The 19,104-nt window shown below is 37.3% G+C and overlaps 1 protein-coding gene across 3 annotated transcripts in view; it reads left to right on the top strand.

The window, feature by feature from the left end:
- Positions 1 to 19,104, top strand: part of WDR37 (WD repeat domain 37) — a 37,628-nt gene that overhangs the window by 11,883 nt on the left and 6,641 nt on the right. For all 3 annotated transcript variants that reach the window (XM_065731508.1, XM_065731509.1, XM_065731507.1), the window contains 9 exons: positions 425 to 521; positions 2,730 to 2,825; positions 2,981 to 3,045; positions 4,294 to 4,429; positions 5,350 to 5,421; positions 9,648 to 9,692; positions 11,211 to 11,287; positions 12,603 to 12,840; positions 13,328 to 13,469. In XM_065731508.1, coding sequence (XP_065587580.1) covers positions 425 to 521; positions 2,730 to 2,825; positions 2,981 to 3,045; positions 4,294 to 4,429; positions 5,350 to 5,421; positions 9,648 to 9,692; positions 11,211 to 11,287; positions 12,603 to 12,840; positions 13,328 to 13,469 — 968 coding nt within the window. The remainder of the gene's footprint in view (positions 1 to 424; positions 522 to 2,729; positions 2,826 to 2,980; positions 3,046 to 4,293; positions 4,430 to 5,349; positions 5,422 to 9,647; positions 9,693 to 11,210; positions 11,288 to 12,602; positions 12,841 to 13,327; positions 13,470 to 19,104) is intronic.

The following is a 19,104-nucleotide window of genomic DNA, read 5'->3' as shown; positions in this document are numbered from 1 at the left end:
GCCAATGGTGTTTTTTTCTCTTGGACTACAAGCATCTTGACATTTAATAACTGTTTTCACTTTTTTTCTATAATGAGTTACATTTTTTTAATAATTGTTCTGTAATAAAAAAATAGAAATCTGTGCACTTGAGTTCTGTACCTTGAAAAAGTATTTAAAATAAATTGCCTTATATTGTACAGAAAGGTCCCCTGGTCTTTTTATTTTATTTGGCACACCAGAGGTGCAAGTTTTAAGTTTCCTTTTTGTCAGGAGGTAGGAAACTTTTCAAGTGGGCTTAAGATTGAAACACATTTGCAGGTCATGCATATATATATATCCTTAAGGCTAAGTTAAATAATATATATATGTATACACACACACATTAAGTTAAATATACAATGTAACTAAATAAAAATTTAAAACCCAATGTTTTGCTTCCTAGGATTCTAAACTACCGTCTTCTGTTCGGAACACACTCCTTGAACTTTTTGGACAAATAGAGCGGGAGTTTGAAAATCTATATATTGAAAATTTGGAATGTGAGTATATAGTTTTTCCAGCAACTTAAGAACTAATTGGATGTAAGATATAGTACTTGAAAAGATTGCACTGAGTGTTGTTATATAATCAACTGAGTTTTTCTGTGAGACATTTAAAAGTTGTTTTGAACTGGTATTGAAAGTGCTTGTTAGTGCATCACATAACCAGCACCTGCAGCTGCTCATGAATTTTGGAGTTGAGCACACAGTTAAAAACTCCCAAGTGCTATCTGCAAAGAAATATTACATATGTAATGTAACATATCGTAAGTGATCCAAAGTGATGTATGATCAGTAGTAACGCAAGCAATAATATAATAAAGCCCCTGCTAAATTTTCCTGGCTGGGTTTTGGAAGCTAGGCTTCTGAATTATCAAATCCATCTACCTTGGCTCCATGTCAAACTTTTTTCCACACTTAATCTATTCTCACAGTTAAACCAAACACTCAAGTTACAATAACAATTTTGCTTTGTTATTGGAAATGTGCTGCTTTTTCTATTGAAAAATTGAGATTGTATTGGTTAAATGCTATCAACACTACACATTTTTTACGTGAAAAGTTGCACACCTGAGGTTTCAGTCTTCTGCTGAGAAGTTGTCTGAAAATAAGGAAAGTTTTTTTTTTCTTCCACACACAATATTCATGAGTGTTCACAAAAGCTTGTCAGAAAGGAAAGCAGTGAATTTGCCTGTAACCTTCAAAGCGTAATAATTTTCTGTCAATCCCATTTATTTTACTTCTGCATCTTTCTTCACTAGAATGTTATATTTTGCTCCTGGCATTTGTGATCTCTCTGCCCCCAGGACAACTTCCAAGTTGTTCAGTCTGTTATTTTGGCTCTTGGTTTAGCCCCTGTTAACTCCTACATTGGTGTTGCCGTTGCTTTCAGTAGAGAATATCAGATTTCCCTTCCTGGCTTTTCATACATTCTCTTTCCCTTATTACAACTAATTTCTAGTCTCTTCCTTTTTTAATTCCTTCCAGGCTGCAATCTTAATTCTTTCAGCTGTTCATTTTAGTCTGCCTGACGTGCTTGTTTCAGTTCTCTGCTACTATAAACTTGTCTTAGTTTACTTCTCTTTCATGTTGTTTTTAATGAGATTAGGTGCTTGTCACTAGGAACACAGGAAAGAGAATCCTGCTTTGCTCATTTCTAGCAAATTGGAGGTGATATATAAGTGTAAGCTATCTTTTTTTTTTTGTAGTGCTTGTGACTGAGACTTCTGTGCATTTCTCAGAAATGATGAAAAAATACAGTCCTAATGGATCACGTTCTCCTAGATGTGAAAGTCTTGTTCTGAAGTCGGGGAATGAATGACCTTTTTAAAGAAATTCTAAGAACTTGTGGGGCAGGCAGACCTAGCCTTATTCTTGAGAACAGTTGAAAACTGCCTTTCAGTGAAATTTGACCTGGGGAAGATGTTTAAAGAATACCAGTCCAGATTTCAGTGAATAACTTTAAGCCACTGAAAATGTTCTTATAAAGTGAAATCGGACAATTTAAACCATCTGAACAACGGGAAATCTCTTTGGAGTGCCTGATGTCGCTGTGCCTTTGCTCTGTTTCTCAGATGATGCTGGCACTAGTTATAAGTAATTGAGAGGCACATTCTTGTTGCAAATGAATACTTTGTGATATGTACAAAAATTATTTTGATGGTACTTAATGTTTCTCAAACACTTAAATGTTATTCTTCTGCATTTTTAATGTATCTCAAAGTATTAAATGTATGTTAGCACTTTTTTTGTGTGTGGAATCTCTAGACAAGGATTAGTAGACAAGACGTCAGGGAAGAATGCTATTTCATGATTAATAAAGTCTTTGTCAAGAAGTAAGATACATCATAAATATTTAAGCCACACATTTAGTAAGTTCTCTGCTTTCTGTTGGATTTGAGTCAGTGTAGATAGACCATATATTTCACAGAAGTTGCTTTCTTAGTATTTATCACATTTAATAGTAAAAATAACTGATTAGAAACCAGTAATGCCTTCTGTGGAATCTAGGTCAAGGTAGATCTCTGGAAGATTCAGCATGAGTCTTGGTTTATGTCATTGTGAGAACTGATTGTATAAAATTGCAGTTGATCTCTTTTCCTGTCTTCAGTGCAAGACGCATTACTTGCGAACTAAAACAATTCTTATTTAGAATGTTAATGATATCGTTAATGGAACTCTTTTTTGTGTTAATTTTTTTGTTATCAGTACGTAGAGAAATTGATACACTTAATGAGCGTTTAGCAGCTGAAGGACAGACAATTGATGGAGCTGAACTGAGCAAAGGACAACTGAAAACAAAAGGTAAGAGAACTAAAGAGAATCCTAAATCATATTTTTGAATGTAAGTTTTTTTGTACTTGGCTGGCCCAAACTTGGAATCTATTGACCAATTACTTACACAAATAAACTGATGTTATGTTTGAAATATCTTCCTTTGAATTTATTTGTCTCAACAGCCAGCCATAGTACCAGTCAGCTTTCTCAGAAATTAAAGACAACTTACAAGGCATCTACTAGCAAGGTATGAGACAAATTAAACTTCTATTCGTCAGTGTGTGCTCATGAGACTAATGTGGCTGTCTGAGGTACTAAATTATAGTTTCTTTAAGCTAAGTAGTGCTGTTTTTTAAGTAAATCTGCTTCAGGAAGAGCAGTATCCTTATCTTGGATGCATCAATTACTCATTACTTCTACCACACTATTATGCTTTTACAGTAACTACTCATATTAAAAAAAAAAAAAAAGGAATGGTGGAGCAGTAGCTCTTTAAAGAGAACAAGTGAAACACAGTCAAGATATTACCTGGTGTTTTGCATATGAAACTTTGAGATCAGCTGAAATAGTTTGAAACCTTTCCTCAGTCCTGTAGAAAGTTGCATGGTATTTAAATATTTCCTTTTCATGGAAAAATGTTGATGAATGCATGAAGAACCAAGAAGTAACCATGGCAGCAGACGTTCAGTGTTGAAGTCTCATCCGTATGGGTTGTATTCAAAACCTATGAAACTCTATAGTGCGAACAATTAATTTTTGGCATTAACCCATTTTCTTTTCGTTGCATCCTTAATGATTGTTGCTTCTGTTGATAGGAAATAGGAATTCATACTAACAGTTAATTTGGAATTCCAGTAGGACATTGTCATTTTACATCTGGAAAGTTGTCATGCTCAGGATTTGGAATGTTCTAGTTTTAACTCTTAAAGATATCCTTTAACTTGTAAAAACCTTAAGTAATTTGCTTCAATTACATTCCTCAGACCCTTTTTGTTGACACAAACTAATGGGATTCTTAACTTTTTTTTTTAATTTTATTTTACCTTTCACTGTTTTTGAACTGTAGACAATTAGTTTTCTAAGTTTTATGAAGTTGAAGACGTGGTTTGTGTTAAGCATTTAAAGATTTTGAATCATCAGGTCAGGTGAAGTTTGGAAATGGATAAGGAAAGGGTTGTGGTTTTTTTTGTAATCCTTTACCTACACAGAGTGGGAAGTTCACACTGCATCTGTGCAGCTGTTTACTCTGATGAAGTTGTATTATTGTAGTACAGAGTAGTTCAGCCTTCTGTAAATAGGGGCATGCTATAAGAAGTCAAGTGCATTTGCATCGCAACGCACTTTCCTACCATCAAATATCAAATTCTTAGCTATAGTGAACTGTAAGAACATGAAAGAATTGGAATGAAAAGTTAGTAACTATTGGTATTTGTGAAATAGTTACTTAGTCTTGTGTCTGTGTGGAAAAATTACTTTGATCTTTCTGCCATTTCAGATTGTATCCAGTTTTAAAACTACAACGTCAAGGGCAATCTGTCAACTGGTAAAGGAATATATTGGTCACAGGGATGGTATTTGGGATGTCAGCGTTGCAAAAACTCAGCCAGTGGTTTTGGGAACTGCATCTGCTGGTAAGGTTTTGAGTTGCTTGCACCTTCAGAAAATTCTGGTTTTATCTCTAAATAATAGCTAGTGTACATCAAAAGCATGCCTGAATACTTCATTCCACCACTGAACTGCACACTGAAAGAGTTGACTTAAAGGAGTTCAGTAGCTCAAAAATAATTTTGACTTTCCTTAAAATACGTTTATCCTTTAGAAAATTCAGACATCCTTGTTGATCTTAAGTATATGTCAGTTAGCTCTGATGCAGTTCAGAAACTGAACTGTTACAATTTTTATGTGACCACTGAGGGGCACATTTTGTCTTTGTGTTGTTCATTTTGTCTTTGTGCTGATTTAACTTGGAAACAGCAATTCTCCAATTGAGGATTAAAATTCTCCTCAGTTAAAAATCTTAGTATTAATAATTTATTTGGTGTCGTGGAAGGGTGAAGTAGTGACATTTGGAGCCTTTTTAAAGTAGATTTTCATACTGCTCTTCAGACAGATGCATTTGAGACTTCTAAGTGAAAAGTAAATGGTTTGTGCATAGAACTTTTGTTCACAGTGACCCACTGAGATTTTCATCACTCTTCTCTGTGTTTCATAATCTCAAGATAGGCAGTCAGAGTGTTATACATGAGCATATACTCAAGTTAGGAAAATAGCACAGATAGAATTTGCCTTTCCGTACTTACTGCACGTTATCCTGATTGGGATATATCTTCTCTTACTTCTTCTGAGAAATACATTAATTAGTAATGATAGCAAGGTTTTTCAACTGTATGTGTAAGATAATGATCAAGAGCAGTTGGACTTCTCTGGTTTTGAAGTTTATTTCCTCTGGTGTGCCTTAAAGTCTGAATTAACTTGCTTTGTTGAATCAGAGGTAAAAGTGAAAAGTATATGTTTGTAACACATATTTACTGCTACTTTTTAATCTTTGTAGATCATACTGCTTTGCTGTGGAGCATAGAAACGGGGAAGTGCCTTGTCAAGTATGTAGGGCATGTTGGATCAGGTAAGATAGAGGCATGTTGTATAAACTGGAAACTGTGGGTTTGGGTGGGGGAATTGCGTTTTGGTTACTTGCAAAAACTGTTTATTATGGTTTTACTTCACAGTTTGCGAACGCCTTTAGCAAGTTAATTGTGAAGTTTCATCAATCTTCATACAGAGAATGTTTTCTAATGCAGTTTTTTTTTATTTTCAGAGAGGAGCATTAAGATAGTTCTGTAAATGCTGAATGATTAACAGTGACATATACAGAAAATTTATGTGCACGATTGCAACACTTAAAAATTCACATCAGAATTCATTGAGGTCTCATGTATATGCAGAAAAAGAGAAGTTTGTTACCAAAATTTGGCTGTTTTGCAGATTCTGTGTTTTATTTGAGATATAAGATACAGATGCTGAGTGACCACTTCTTTATATATATGAGATTATTATGTATTAAATAATCTCATATATAATTTGTTGCATAGTTCTAAAATCTTGTTTTGGAGACATTTGATTCCATACAGGCATGAATGTACAAATGTTTCAGAAATGTGACTAAGTGTTTCTGTGCTGTTCTTTGGGTGGAAAGGTGAAATGCAAGGGCTAGATCAGGTTTCCTAGGGCTTGATTCAGCCTCATCTTGAAAGTCTTCAGGGACAGAGCATCAAGCATGTCTCTGGTCAGCCTGTTCGAGTGCCTCACCGTTCTCACTGTAAAATACATTTTCCTTGTATCTAACCTGAATCTGCTGTCTTTAAACTTGAAACCACTTCCTGTTGTTCTTCCCCTTGTTCTATCATCACAGACCCCGCTAAAGTGTCTGATCCCTTCTTTCCCGTAGCCCCCCTTTAGATACTGAAAGGCCGCTCTCAGGTCACCTCAGAGCCTTCTTCAGACTGAACAGCCCCAGCTCTGTCACCCTGACCTCGTAGGGAGGTGTTCCATCTCTTGGATCATTTTCGTGGCCCTCCTCTGGACACTCTCCAACAGGTCCTTTTCTCTCCTGTACTGATGACTCCGTGTCTGTACACAGTACAGTTGAAGCCACACTAGTGCATAGTAGGGAGGCAGGATTGCCTCCCTCAACCTGCTGGCCACACTTCTTTTGATGCTGCCCAGGATATGGTTTGCTTTCTGGGCTGCGAGGGCACATTGGTGGCTCATGTCCAGCTTTCTATCCACCAATACCCCCAAGTCTTTTTTGTCAGAACTGCTCTCAGTCCTTTCATCCTCCAGCTTGCTTTAGTAGTGGATGTTGCCTAGATCCAGGTGCAAGTTGCACTTGGATTTGTTGAACCTCATGAGGTTCACTTGGGCTCACTGCTCAAGCCTCTTTAGGTCTCTCTGGATGGCATCCCATCCCTCTGGTGTGTGGATTGTACCCCACAGTTTGTTGTCATCAGCAAACTTGCTGAGGGTGTACCTGACCCAGATTCTAAAGAGTATTGGTTGCAATGCTTGCTCCTGAGGGACACTACTTGTCACTGATCTCTGTCCAGACACTGAGTGATAGACCACCACTCTCTGGACTCAGTTCTGCAGACAGATCTTTGTTGAACAATCCACCCATCAAATCCCTCTTTCCAGTTTGGAGAGAAGGATATTGTGGGTTACCATGTCTGAGGCCTTAATGAAGTTGAGACAGATGACATTAGTGGCTCTTCCTTTGTCCATTGATGCAGTGACACAATCATAGAAGGCCGCTAAGTTGGTCAAGTAGTATTTGCCCTCGGTGAAGCTATGCTTGTTCTCCCACAGCACCTCCCTGCCTTCCGTGTGTTTTAGTATAGCTTCTAGGAGGATCTGCTCCATGATCTTCCCCTGCATAGAGGTGAGACTGACAGGTCGGTAGTTCCTGGGGTCGTCTTTTTCACTCTTCTTAAGGATGGGTGAGATGTTGCTTTTTTTACCAGTCATCAGAGACTTCACTTGATTGCTGGGAATTTTCAAATGTCATTGAGGGTGGCTTAGCAACTACATCAGCTAATTTCCTTAGGAATTTTTTTAATTGACTTGATTTCTTTGGTTAGGTGACTCAGTGAGCACATTGCAAGAACTTTGTGACAAAGACACAAATAGAATTAAGTTTTCTGTGGAGTGGTCAGCTACTTTCAGTCATGAGTTGAACTTTTTTTTCCTGCTGCTACATGACTTCTAGCTCTTGTAGCACAAGGATTTTAACACCCTATAAACAGATGCGTAGATACAACAGTTAGCACTTGGACTTGTTCAGATCTCTTGGGTTGCTTGCTGCATGGTGAGAGTATGATTAGCTGACATAAAGTTGTAGAATCATAGAACATCCTCATTAGAAGGAACTTACAAATATCATCAGATCTGACTCCTGACTCCACGCAGGCAGAGTTGAGCCACGTGGTTAAGAGCACTGTCCAAATGCTTCTTGAATGCCAGCAGACTTGGGACTGTCACTGCTTCCTTGATGAGCTTGGTCCAGTGTTTGACCACATTCTTGGTGAGAAAGTTTCTTTCCCAGTTTCCAATCTGAGCTTTCCCTGACACAGCTTTAAGCAATTCCCTTTCATCTCACTGCCAATCTTCAGAGAGATGGGCACCTTCCTCTCCATTCCATGAGAGTATTATAGACAGCAGAAGGTCACCCCTTGCTTTCTTCCATACTCAACAAACCAAATATTCTCAGCTTCTCATAAGTCATATCCTCTAGTCCTTTTACCATCTTGTGTCCAAGGAATGGCATTTCTGTTCTTTTTACATTGTTTTGTGGACTCCCAAAACTGCACACAGTACTTGAGGTGAGGCCTCATTGATACTGAATACAGAGCTACAATTAGTTCTTTTGAACAGTTGGATGTCCTTTTCATTCCAGGGTACAGCTGACTCTTCTGACTGTCAGGGCACATAGAGCCAAAACTGAGCCACTTGTCCCCTAATTCATATAATATACTTCCAGGGTTACACTGTTGTGGATGCAGAATCTGGCATCTGTTCCTGTTAAGTTTTTTATATGATTGATGGTTGCCCATCCATTAAGATATCTCTGTAAGACCTCTCAACTCTCAAGGGAATCAGTGGCTTCTCCTAATTATTATACACAAACTTACTTAGCGTGCACTCAGCTGCTGTGTCTAGGTGATTGATTAAGAACATTAAAGAGGAGTGGCCCTGAAATTGAACCCTAGGGAACACCTAGTGTAGTTTAAAAACTCCAACCACTGGTGTTTTGTTTTTTTTTTTAATTGCTTTTTTTTTTCCCAATTGCAACTTGGGGGTAATAATGAAATCAGTAAAACCTTTGAGCTATGTTTCAACAGTGGTGAGTAAACTACCTATAAACCAAAGGAAAAAAAAACCCAACCATGTTACATTCTAATTTATATAGCTTTCATTTAGTAAAACTTTGTTCACTTGATTATGTGTGACAGTTGATTTGAAAGGTTGGGTGCCAGCAGTTATTACACTATTGAGGTGATTTGGTGTGAGTGATGAGTATCTTCTCCAACTCATTACTCAGCGTACAGCATTCTCTTGACAGCATAGGCTTCTGTTTTACTTATACAATGAACATAAATGACTTTGAAGTTCTTGAAGAACTGTTGAAGCAAAGCTTATGAGTTTTGTTAATGAAAATGCTTAGTAATGTAAAATAATTGAATCTTATTCATTGAAATAAAAGATGAAGAGTAGCTTTGTAGGCTGATAGAATTCTTGCAGGACTGTATTTTAGAACAGTCATGCTTCAATTACATATAGTTGCACATCTGAAATCTAATTTGCATTGAGTCTTCAGACATTTGTTCTTGCAGTCTTTGGCAATAATAAGGAAGCTGATGGTCATATATAGTAAGTTTAACGATGAGGTTAGGAATAGTAACAAATAATTAAATTCACTTTGTGGAAATCTAGAGCATTATTTCCAGTCAGCTTGCACGCAATTGCATGACTGTAGTTTGTTCATCCTCTTTAATGTGAAACACTTGTAGTAGGTTCAGGAAATAAACTTCCTGGAAAACGTATGGGGTATCTTTCATTGACTTTCTGGAACTTGATCTCTAAGGTCCTTTCCAACCCAAGCCATTCTATGACTACTTTGCTTGATAATGCAGATGCTTATGTGCACAAATATTGTGGTTTCTTTCTACTGTTGCAATCCTACAAAAAGTTAATTAAAATCCAAGACTTCTTGATGTCTCAGTGCTTGTAGTGATAAAATATTGTGAAATAATTATTTTAGTAAACTAGCTTAAACCTCTGCTTTGTTTTACACAGTGAATTCGATAAAGTTTCATCCAACTGAGCAAGTGGCTCTTACAGGTATGTGTGTTTTTTTCATGTTGTGACTATTTAATCATTTTGGAAAAATAAGTGTGCCATTTTCTACTGTCTTCTTGGTGCTGTGGGGGCTTCTCACTTCTACTTTGTCAGTACCATTGTTGATTAAATTATCATTATTTTTTAAGGAATAAGAAATCAGACGTACATTATTCTATCTGTGTTCATATCACATTGACAATTGTGCTTGGTCACTTGGAATCACACATCTTAATACTTTTGGATTACTTGTTTCTGGAAGTAAAGGAAAAGAACGTTACAGCAGAATATGCAGAAAAAGAATGACAACACAGATGGTAGTGTTCTGGTGTTTTCAGAACTAAGAGTATTATCAATACAAATTTGAGTTTGAAAACTGTCTAATCTGGTTAGTGCTGTGGTCTGTGTGGCCTGACAATTGGGGTGCTACCTTTGGGATTAAAAAGATGTGTCTAATTAGATTTTCCTGTTTACATATACTATCTGTAGTCATTGTTGAAGTACCATAAACAATGTTATGTAAAGTGATTTATAAAAGCAAACAAAATTAAAACCAAGCTAAAAGCTGCCCATAGGTAGGCTTTTGTTCTGCTGTTATTTTTCTGAGAGGTGTTACTACTGAAACTTCTCAGATGGCCTTTTCTTGTCACTTGATTGACTTATGACTGCTTTATGAAGACAAAAAGCTTTCTTTTCTGTTTCAAAATACTGACACCAAAAATTGTACAGAGTTAATGATTTTTCTTCTACCCTTCTACCCTTATTCAAATGCATTCACGTACAGTTTATGTGCCAAGCCTGTGCACATTCATAACAAACTTGCTTTTTTCCTCTATGTAGAACTCTCAGCTCTACCCCTGAGTATTAAAAGCATGTTTGTTTTGTCCATAGCAAAGAAAATCCTGGTTAGTCGTGGATAAATCTCTTTCAAAAACAGGTGGAGCCTGAAATCAACTACTGAGCTACTGAGCTGTAAACTGGTTCTAGTTGTGCGGAGTTGCTTAATGTAAAGGCAGAATAGCTTCACTCTTGCTGTTCTGACTTTCTCATAAAAAATGGGCTAGAAACATTTAATAGAAGAAATCACTCAATGGAGAAGAACTTTGTCATATTTGGGAAATAGCTTATGAAAGATGGCACTTGATGTATAAAATGCTTTCTTCAAATCCTAATTTCTAGAAAAGCAATGATATTAGTGGTTCTGATTTGTAGCATATATGTGGATATTTTCACTGCAGGAATTATTAATTCGGTAGCTACTTATATTTTGCAAGAATTATGTTTTCATCTGCACTGAAGCCAGTGAAGTAACCATTTTATTAATACTGAGACTAGCTTATCAAACAGGTTGTAACTATCTGTTAAAAAGATGCCATGGAGACAGCATTGCCAAATATGTAACATGAAAGCTTGCTTTGACTGTTCATGGAAATGCTCTAATTTAATCAGTGTTCCCTCTCTCTCCCCCTCCTTTTTTTTTTTTATTTTTTTTTTATTTTTTGCTTTCTTTTCCCTGTGCAGCATCTGGAGATCAGACAGCTCACATCTGGAGATACATAGTACAGTTGCCTACACCTCAGCCAACTGCAGACTGCAATGTAAGCAATCAACTTCCTGCAACTAAACTAATTGCACAGCAATTTCATTGGATATGGGTGTTATGATAGTACTGAGCGTTACATTTATACATAATTACAAATTACATGATTTCAGGATTGCAGAAGGTGGGGGTTTGAGGTTTTATTTGAACAGGAATATTTCTGTATCTTCAAGAAAATGTAATTCTTTTCTTGTTTTTGATGAAACTATGATGTACAAGTACTTCAACTGACTTTTTTTTCAAGGCAGTAAACATACAAGTAAATGATGTGGCAAATGAAGATTTTCATAACAATTAAAATCATAAATAATAATAAAATTATTTCTGAACTGGTTAAGTTCTTGTAGCTTACCTTGCAGCTGTATCAACTGTAGTTGCTGTGAATTCAAAACAGATGGTAAAGGTGTGTATCTTTTGCATTTCCTTAATTATATCTTTAAATGTGATTTCTAATTGCCTTTGCCAGCATTCAGCACACTGTCTGATATGGTTGACTGAAAAAAAGCCTGTGGACAACATTTACTGTATGCTGGCAAGTGCTGTATGCAGCTTCAAATCACCCCAACTAAATTGTGAAGACAGATGTAGTTTATAGCATGAGCTTCTCAGAAAACTAAGTAGGGGCAAGAAGTGGCATGGCAAGAAATGCACGGATAGATTTTCTGCATGGGAAATGTTTGATTCTGACAGGTTGGTTTGGAATTTGTATTTTGAAAGAGTGGTGCAAGTGTTACCTTTTTCCATCCATGTATAGTGAAAGAGGAGTGCATTTGTCTTGCATAAGTAATGCAGGGTTCAGAGATCAGTGGTTTTCTTTTGTATCCAGTTTACGTGACAATGCAGTTCTGATGTAAGGACCAAAAGGCAATGTCATGATATTGATTCTAACAGACAAAAACATGACTCTCAATGGTTGTCTTCCCAGAGATTAAGACTAGTGCCCTGTTAGATGCTTCTGATCTTTAAAATTTTAAAGGGAAAAAGTCTCTTGATAATACATAAGGGAAAGAAACTCATGGGTAATATAGTGAGAGGAGTTATAAAAGAGGCTTGCCAGATGATATGTTGGAGAGGTAGTTAAACAGCTGGATAGATATTTTAAAACAAATAAGTTATAAAAAAAATCATTTAATTCACCTGTCCTATCCCTTCAACTATGATTCTGATAGTAGGTACTAGAATAGACTAGATCCTGCAGAATTAAGCTACCCACATTCACACTACATGGAGTTGGAAGCATTTACTCTGTAAAATGTAACTTAGAGACATTCTTTTCCATTTGTTTTCATTCTTTTTCCTCTTGAATTTTATAGCAAGTGTCTGGAGAAGATGAATTTGAGTTCTCAGATAAAGATGAACCTGATGGAGATGGAGATGGTTCTAGTGATTGTCCCACTGTCAGAGTCCCGTTGACTTCACTCAAAAGCCATCAAGGAGTGGTCATAGCAGCTGACTGGCTTGTTGGGGGGAAGCAAGCAGTGACGGCTTCGTGGGATAGGACAGCAAACCTGTATGATGTAGAGACTTCTGAATTAGTCCATTCTCTTACAGGTATTTCTTCACTCACAAAAAGGTATAATTGGTGGTTTATTTTTATAGGGATTCCTTACTGTGAAAGTTATTTCACTGAGTATGGTGTGAGTGTGTACAACACTTATGGTGTTGCAGTGGTTTCTAATATTCCAACCATGTAAATCCCATGAGTGTGAATTTATGTTCTTTCAAGCATGCGATAAAGTCAGCAAAGTAGTTGCTTTAAACTGAATATAGCCATTGTAGTTCTTGCAAAATACTTCTGTTGTCTTCATGGCATGTTAAGTAGCAGCAACCTACTGTTTCTTAATAATCATCTGAAATGTAGTACTGTTCTGATTTTAAGTATAGTTCTAAACTTTACATCAACAGTAACATTCGTTTGAAATGATTAGTACTCTGTTACTGATTGTTTAAAAGAGATCATCAGCGTTTCACTCTGAGCATGTGTGGAAAGGAAAAGTCTCATTTTCATTACCTTATGTGTTCTCATCTGTGATTGCAGGACATGACCAGGAGCTAACGCATTGTTGTACACATCCCACCCAGCGTCTTGTGGTGACGTCATCACGGGATACCACTTTCCGCCTGTGGGATTTCAGAGATCCTTCTATCCATTCTGTGAATGTCTTTCAAGGCCACACAGAGTAAGTGATAGTATCTTCACAATTTTTTTTTAGTATTTATTTTTACGTTTTACAACCTAAAAATGTACTTGGTTGCTAATCTGAACAAAATTTTTATATTCTCTTTTTGAAGTACTAAGTTAACTTTCCTGATTTTAAGATCCACTTTCACAGGGCCAGAAAAGCTGTGGATGAAAAGCTGTACACGTGCCAGCAGTGTGTGCTTGAAGCCCTGAAAGTCAAATGTATCTTTGACTGCATCACAAGAGGAGTGGCCAGCAGTGTGAGGGAGGTAGTTTACCCCCTCTGCTCTGCACCTGTAGGGCCCCATCTGGAGTACTCTGTCCAGGCCTGGGGGTCCCAGCAAAAGAAAGATGCAGATGGAGTGGGTCCAGAGGAAGGCATATTGGTGACCAGAGGGGCTGGAGCACCTCTCTTAGGAAGCAAGGTTGAAGGAGCTGGGCTTGTTTAGCTTGGAAAAGAGACTGTGGCCTCCCAGTACTTCAGGGAAGCTACAAGCAGGAGGGGGACTGACTTTTTTAAGTGGACTGCCAGATGATAGGACAAAGGTGAATGGCTTTAAAGTAAAAGAAGAGAGGTTCAGATTAGATGCTAGAAGGAAATTCTTTACTCAGAGGGTAGTGAGGCAGTGAAATGGGCTGCCTGGAGAAGATGGAGGTGTTTAAGGCCAAGTTGGAAGGGGTCCCGGGCAGCCTGATCTAGCTGTGCATGGCAACCCCGCCCACAAAAGGGTTTGGAACTTGATCTTTAAGGTCCCTTCCAACCCAAGCTGCTCTGTAACCTCTAGAAGTAATGTCACACCATGAGCTATGGCTGCTGTCTTGAAAACTAAGTACTGCCCTGTAATGTTTTAAAAGAGAACAATTAGGAGTTTTCTCTGAAAATCAGATCTTTTCATACCTACAGTTAAGATTTTACTTCCTTTTTGTTGTGATCTGAGATCCAAACTCACCAAATCCTAGCAGTGCACAGTGGTTCAGAATTGAAGTTTAATTCCTTTATGCTGCACTTGATACTGAAGCTTATTTCTCTCTTGAACGCTGTAAAATGCTTACGTTGGGTGTGAGTGCTTCTCAGTGCACCAGAACTAAAATGCGAAACTGAAGAGGGAAAACAGTTTTTACTGAATACTTCAGTATCTGCAGAGGCAACAGACCTGTCAGCAGATGGCACCATAGCTCTGCCGTGACTGCCAGACTGAGCGCCCATAGCTCCAGCTCGCAGCTTCAGAAAAGCTTCTCCCAGTCAGAGGCAGGGGGCTCTTACGTCCCAGACTCTGAAGTCAGATGATGGCCTACCACTTTTGTCTCTTGAAACTTTGCATCAGACATGTGATTCCTGGTTTCAAGAACAATTTTCAGCTTCGGAAATTAGAGAGAAAACCCGGCTTCAAACCTGATCAGGAATTCTTTTTTTTCCTTTTTTCTTTTTTGTTCGCTGCCACTTTATAGTTTGTCTGTTTGCTTACTAAAGCCTTAGGTGGGTAGTGTAATTTAAAATTCCTTCCTTAGCTGTAATGAATTGGATTCAAGATTTAGTCAAAATGGCACATTGTTTATTAAAAATATAATGCAACTATACTGATGTGTTGAAAGGCTAAGTGAGAGACTTACATGCAGAGTATGATTTTATAAAGATAATTGGCTTCCAAAAATGAAATACAATTACTGTGCATTGCCTTGTACTATAAAGTGATATTCTCTCAAAATAAGCTTGTATGCCAGTGATGAGGGACTATTTGTATTTGAAATAAATGGGCTAAGAAATTACCTGTTATTTGGTATTCTGATCACGTAACTGCTCACTCTATTAAAAGTGGACTATTTCCTGTAGTTTACTGCTGTTACAGCTCTGCTATAGTCTAAGAAAATAAATCATCCTCCAGTGAAGGCAGGAGTGTTTTGTGACCATCACACCTGTGTTGGGCTTCTTACATTGATGCCTATTCTGAAGTAGATGTAGCAGTTATCTGTATATGAGGCTTTTCTAGTGATAAAGATTTTAACTTAGCCCTTGGTGAATCCTTTACATTGCTCATTCCAGTGTTTAACATCCCTGTAAAACTTTCTGTGCTTTCCTGGTTGGACTAGCTTTGATTTCTGGCAACTGGATTTTATCTTGCATTTTTAAAGAGCTCTTTCCTTAAAGGACTTTGTTTCCTCTCTTAATAGATATTTAGGCAATGATAATATTTATTATTTTTTATAAACAAAGGATGTTTTCCAGTATGTTTTGACATTTACTCACCCAGAGGCCAAGACAGTACCTGGATAGTACTTCTGTACTCTACGCCTGCATTCAGCTGAGCCTCTAAAGGGCATTCAGGTCCTCTTTTGAAGATCTGTACACTCTGTTTACCTTTTCTTTGTGTATGACTGTTTCAGTTCCAAACTCATGTGTCATGTTTTATTTTAGGTTTAATACACCTCCAATTTGTCTCACTTATTTCCTACAGATTTAAAAATAATGAATTGTATGGAAATAATACTGATTTTTAAAATTAAATACAATTTTCTTCTCTGCTTTTTGTGTGTGCACCATGAGAAAATTGTATTCCTCTCAGACTCACTGATTTTATTGTTAGTTTGAGTCAGTGTATCAACATAAATGTGTTTGTTGTTGAATCTTAGGAGGTTTTGTTACTTTCTGGCCATACCCAGATTAAAATTGAATGAGGTGGCTTGTAGTACTTCCTGACTACTGCATTGTTCCTCCTCCTTTCATTCAGATTATGTGGCTGTAGGAGAGGAATAGAAAGCTCCAGTACATCAGCTAGATGGAGAGCTGTGCTTTGTTGTGAGGATGACAGTTGCATCAGGGGGGTCTAGGTTGGATATCAGGAAAAGCTTCTTTACAGAAAGGATTGTTAAGCACTGGAACAGACTCCCCACGAAGTGGTTGAATCACCATCCCTGAATGTGTTTAAAATCTGTCTGGATGTGATGCTCAGGGACATGATTTAGTGGTGGGTTGTGAGAGTTAGGATAGGATGGTTAGGTTGAGGTTGGACTTGATGATCTTGAAGGTCTTTTCCAACCTGAGCAATTCTAACTGTGTAACTAGCGCAGTGCAAATATGTCTTGCTTCAATTTTTTATCTTCTCTTTTGATCTGAATTAAAAAGATGTAAAAATACTTGAGTAGTCACTTGATTATAATGCTGGGCTGAATTCTGACATTTAGTGAATTTGGAATTAATTCCAAAATGGATTTCTTTACTAAGATACTAATAGTTGTTTTATTTTCATGAGCGCTCAGATTTGCCAAGGTCAGCAGGCACTTAGATTCTCAGTTCTGCAAGATTTATTTCTCATGCTCTATGTGTCTTACTTGTTGAAGTGAATGTGTAACTGCATTCAGTTTTAGACATGCAAGTTCTGCACCTTTGACAAAAATCTGTGCAGTGAGAGGGAGTATTTGCAGGCTTCTTATGACAAACAAGATGTCACCAATTGGCTGCTGTCAGTGGAGTTCAGCCAGTTTAAACATTGATTCTACTGGAGATACTCCTGTTCTTACCTCAGCTGTTCGTGCCATCAGTGGTACTTTATCTCCCATTTTTTCTATTGCTCCTAATCTTTTCCCATGTGTAGGTATCAGTCTAACTTCTATAGGAAGTGCAGAATTTTTCTGTATGTTTTTTGGGCTTTCTCCCAGACCTTACTGATTAACTACATAATTCTTCTGTTACCATTAGTGGTGCTACCTCGTTCTGTCTTCTCCTAAAATTTGTTTCATTAGGCTGTCACTGTGTGCGTATAAAGGTAACGTGACTTGGAAAATTAGTAGTATTCAACTTACAACATTTACAGGGAAAAAAAGCTATTGTCAAGCTAGGATGGAAGGCATTAAAATATGATGATATTGGTGAGATTCTATAATTTATTTTTTTAATGAGAAAAATCAGACTGCTCCTGTTTTTGAAATATTTTTGCCATCGTTATTTTAAGAGATAATTTGTAGTTTTTGACTTAAAATTGCTATGTCCTTTAGAAGGAATGTACGTGGGATTGTAGTGAAAACCATTTGCAAGGAGGTTTTGCTACAGGAAATACTACTTAAGAGTTTCAAGTGATTGATCTTATCTTAACCAGTTCTCTGCTACATAACCAATGTGCTCTCTTTAAGCTAGAAGAGTAAGTGCTTAAAATTAAAAGCTCTGTAGCTAAAATAAGGAAACCCTTTACACGTTTTATGTTAGGGAATGAGATATATAACATATGAAGTTTGAATGCACTTCGTGCTAAGCATTGTAGCCACTTGAAGGAAAAATATTTGTGCAGTAAATCCTGCAGAATCTTAACTCCTTTTATAAATGAATCCTCTATATATGTACATTTATGTATGTATGTTTTGGTTTTTTTTCCAATTGACCCACAGAAGAGCGTGGCCAAAGGCCTTTTCTTTGTATCCTATTCAATGGAGTACAACACTTCATAGTGTTTTGTTGTTCTGAAGCTTACATGACATATGCAGCAATACTGCAGGGGTAAATGAACCATTTTTATTCCATCCTAAAGGTAATGGAATTGATTTTAAAGGCATGTGCACTGTAACTAATTTGTTAACTTGCCTTTGAGTAATTCTCATAAAAAGCTAGTGATTGGTTTTCAATACTGCATCATTTTACTATTTTAAGACATCTAGAAAGAAAAGGAGATCCAGGTTGTTTTCTGAGTGATATGAAGCACATATCTGTGGAATAGGCATTGTTGATTTCAGCGACAGAAAATGGCATTTCAGTGCTGACAGCGGTCTCTGAATTTCCACCTTTTCTATGTCATTTTTTTTCATGGCTTGTTCTTAGCCTTTTTCAAGTTGGAGGCAAAAGCTCTGCTGATATTTAAAGAGAAACACAGAAATAGACTTGGGAATTGTATGCTTAGGTCTTCTGGGCATTAAGTTCATTTAGCATTCCTGAAACCTAACTATGCAGTCAGATGTGGATGCATTGTTGTGTTCCTCACATGGTACTTACGTGACTAGGGCAGCAGTCCTTTTGGATGGGCATCTCTTGTCCATACCTGTGGGTTTTAAATCCAGTTCCTGGCTTCCCCTCTGGCTGTGGGCTGCTCTGTGTAAGGACGTGCTTTATTCTCCTAATAGAATACCCACTCTTCTTTCCCAAGTACCTTCCTTTAGGTTTAGTTCCTGAATCTTATCACTTAAAATATGAGACCCATATTTGAACACTCAAATGTTGTTGTTGAACTATGGTTTGGTGTACACAGAATATATTTATCTGGAAGCTCTTTTTTAGTTCATTTCCTCCAGAATGTAGTCCCTCGTGCCTGTTAATGCTCATGAACTTAGTCCCACGTGCCCGTTAGTTCTGCTGCCAGGAAAACATGTTCTCTCCAAGTATTCAACTGCAAATCCCAGTACAGGTTGCAAATCAAAATGGAAACAGCAGTGTTAACTTTTTTTTTTTTTGATGCATTGCCAGTAAGTGTTCTGCATCAGCATTTCATGGTCCAACATTTTCAACATCATTTTTTTTTTCCTCCCTGTGTGTGAAATTTCAGCAGATTGTTATGCAAAACAGTTTTGTGTCTCAGTATGACTGGGGAGACAGCTGTTCGGCCTAATGAGGAGTGCTAGCACTACAGTATTTCTGTTGATTGAGACCCACGGAG

This window comes from Cyrtonyx montezumae, unplaced genomic scaffold, assembly GCF_038088225.1.
Source record: "Cyrtonyx montezumae isolate F1298 unplaced genomic scaffold, pur_monq_1.0 scaffold_14, whole genome shotgun sequence".
Taxonomy (NCBI): domain Eukaryota; kingdom Metazoa; phylum Chordata; class Aves; order Galliformes; family Odontophoridae; genus Cyrtonyx; species Cyrtonyx montezumae.
Note: the sequence above shows the minus strand (reverse complement) of the source record. Positions and strands in the feature narration are given on the sequence as shown.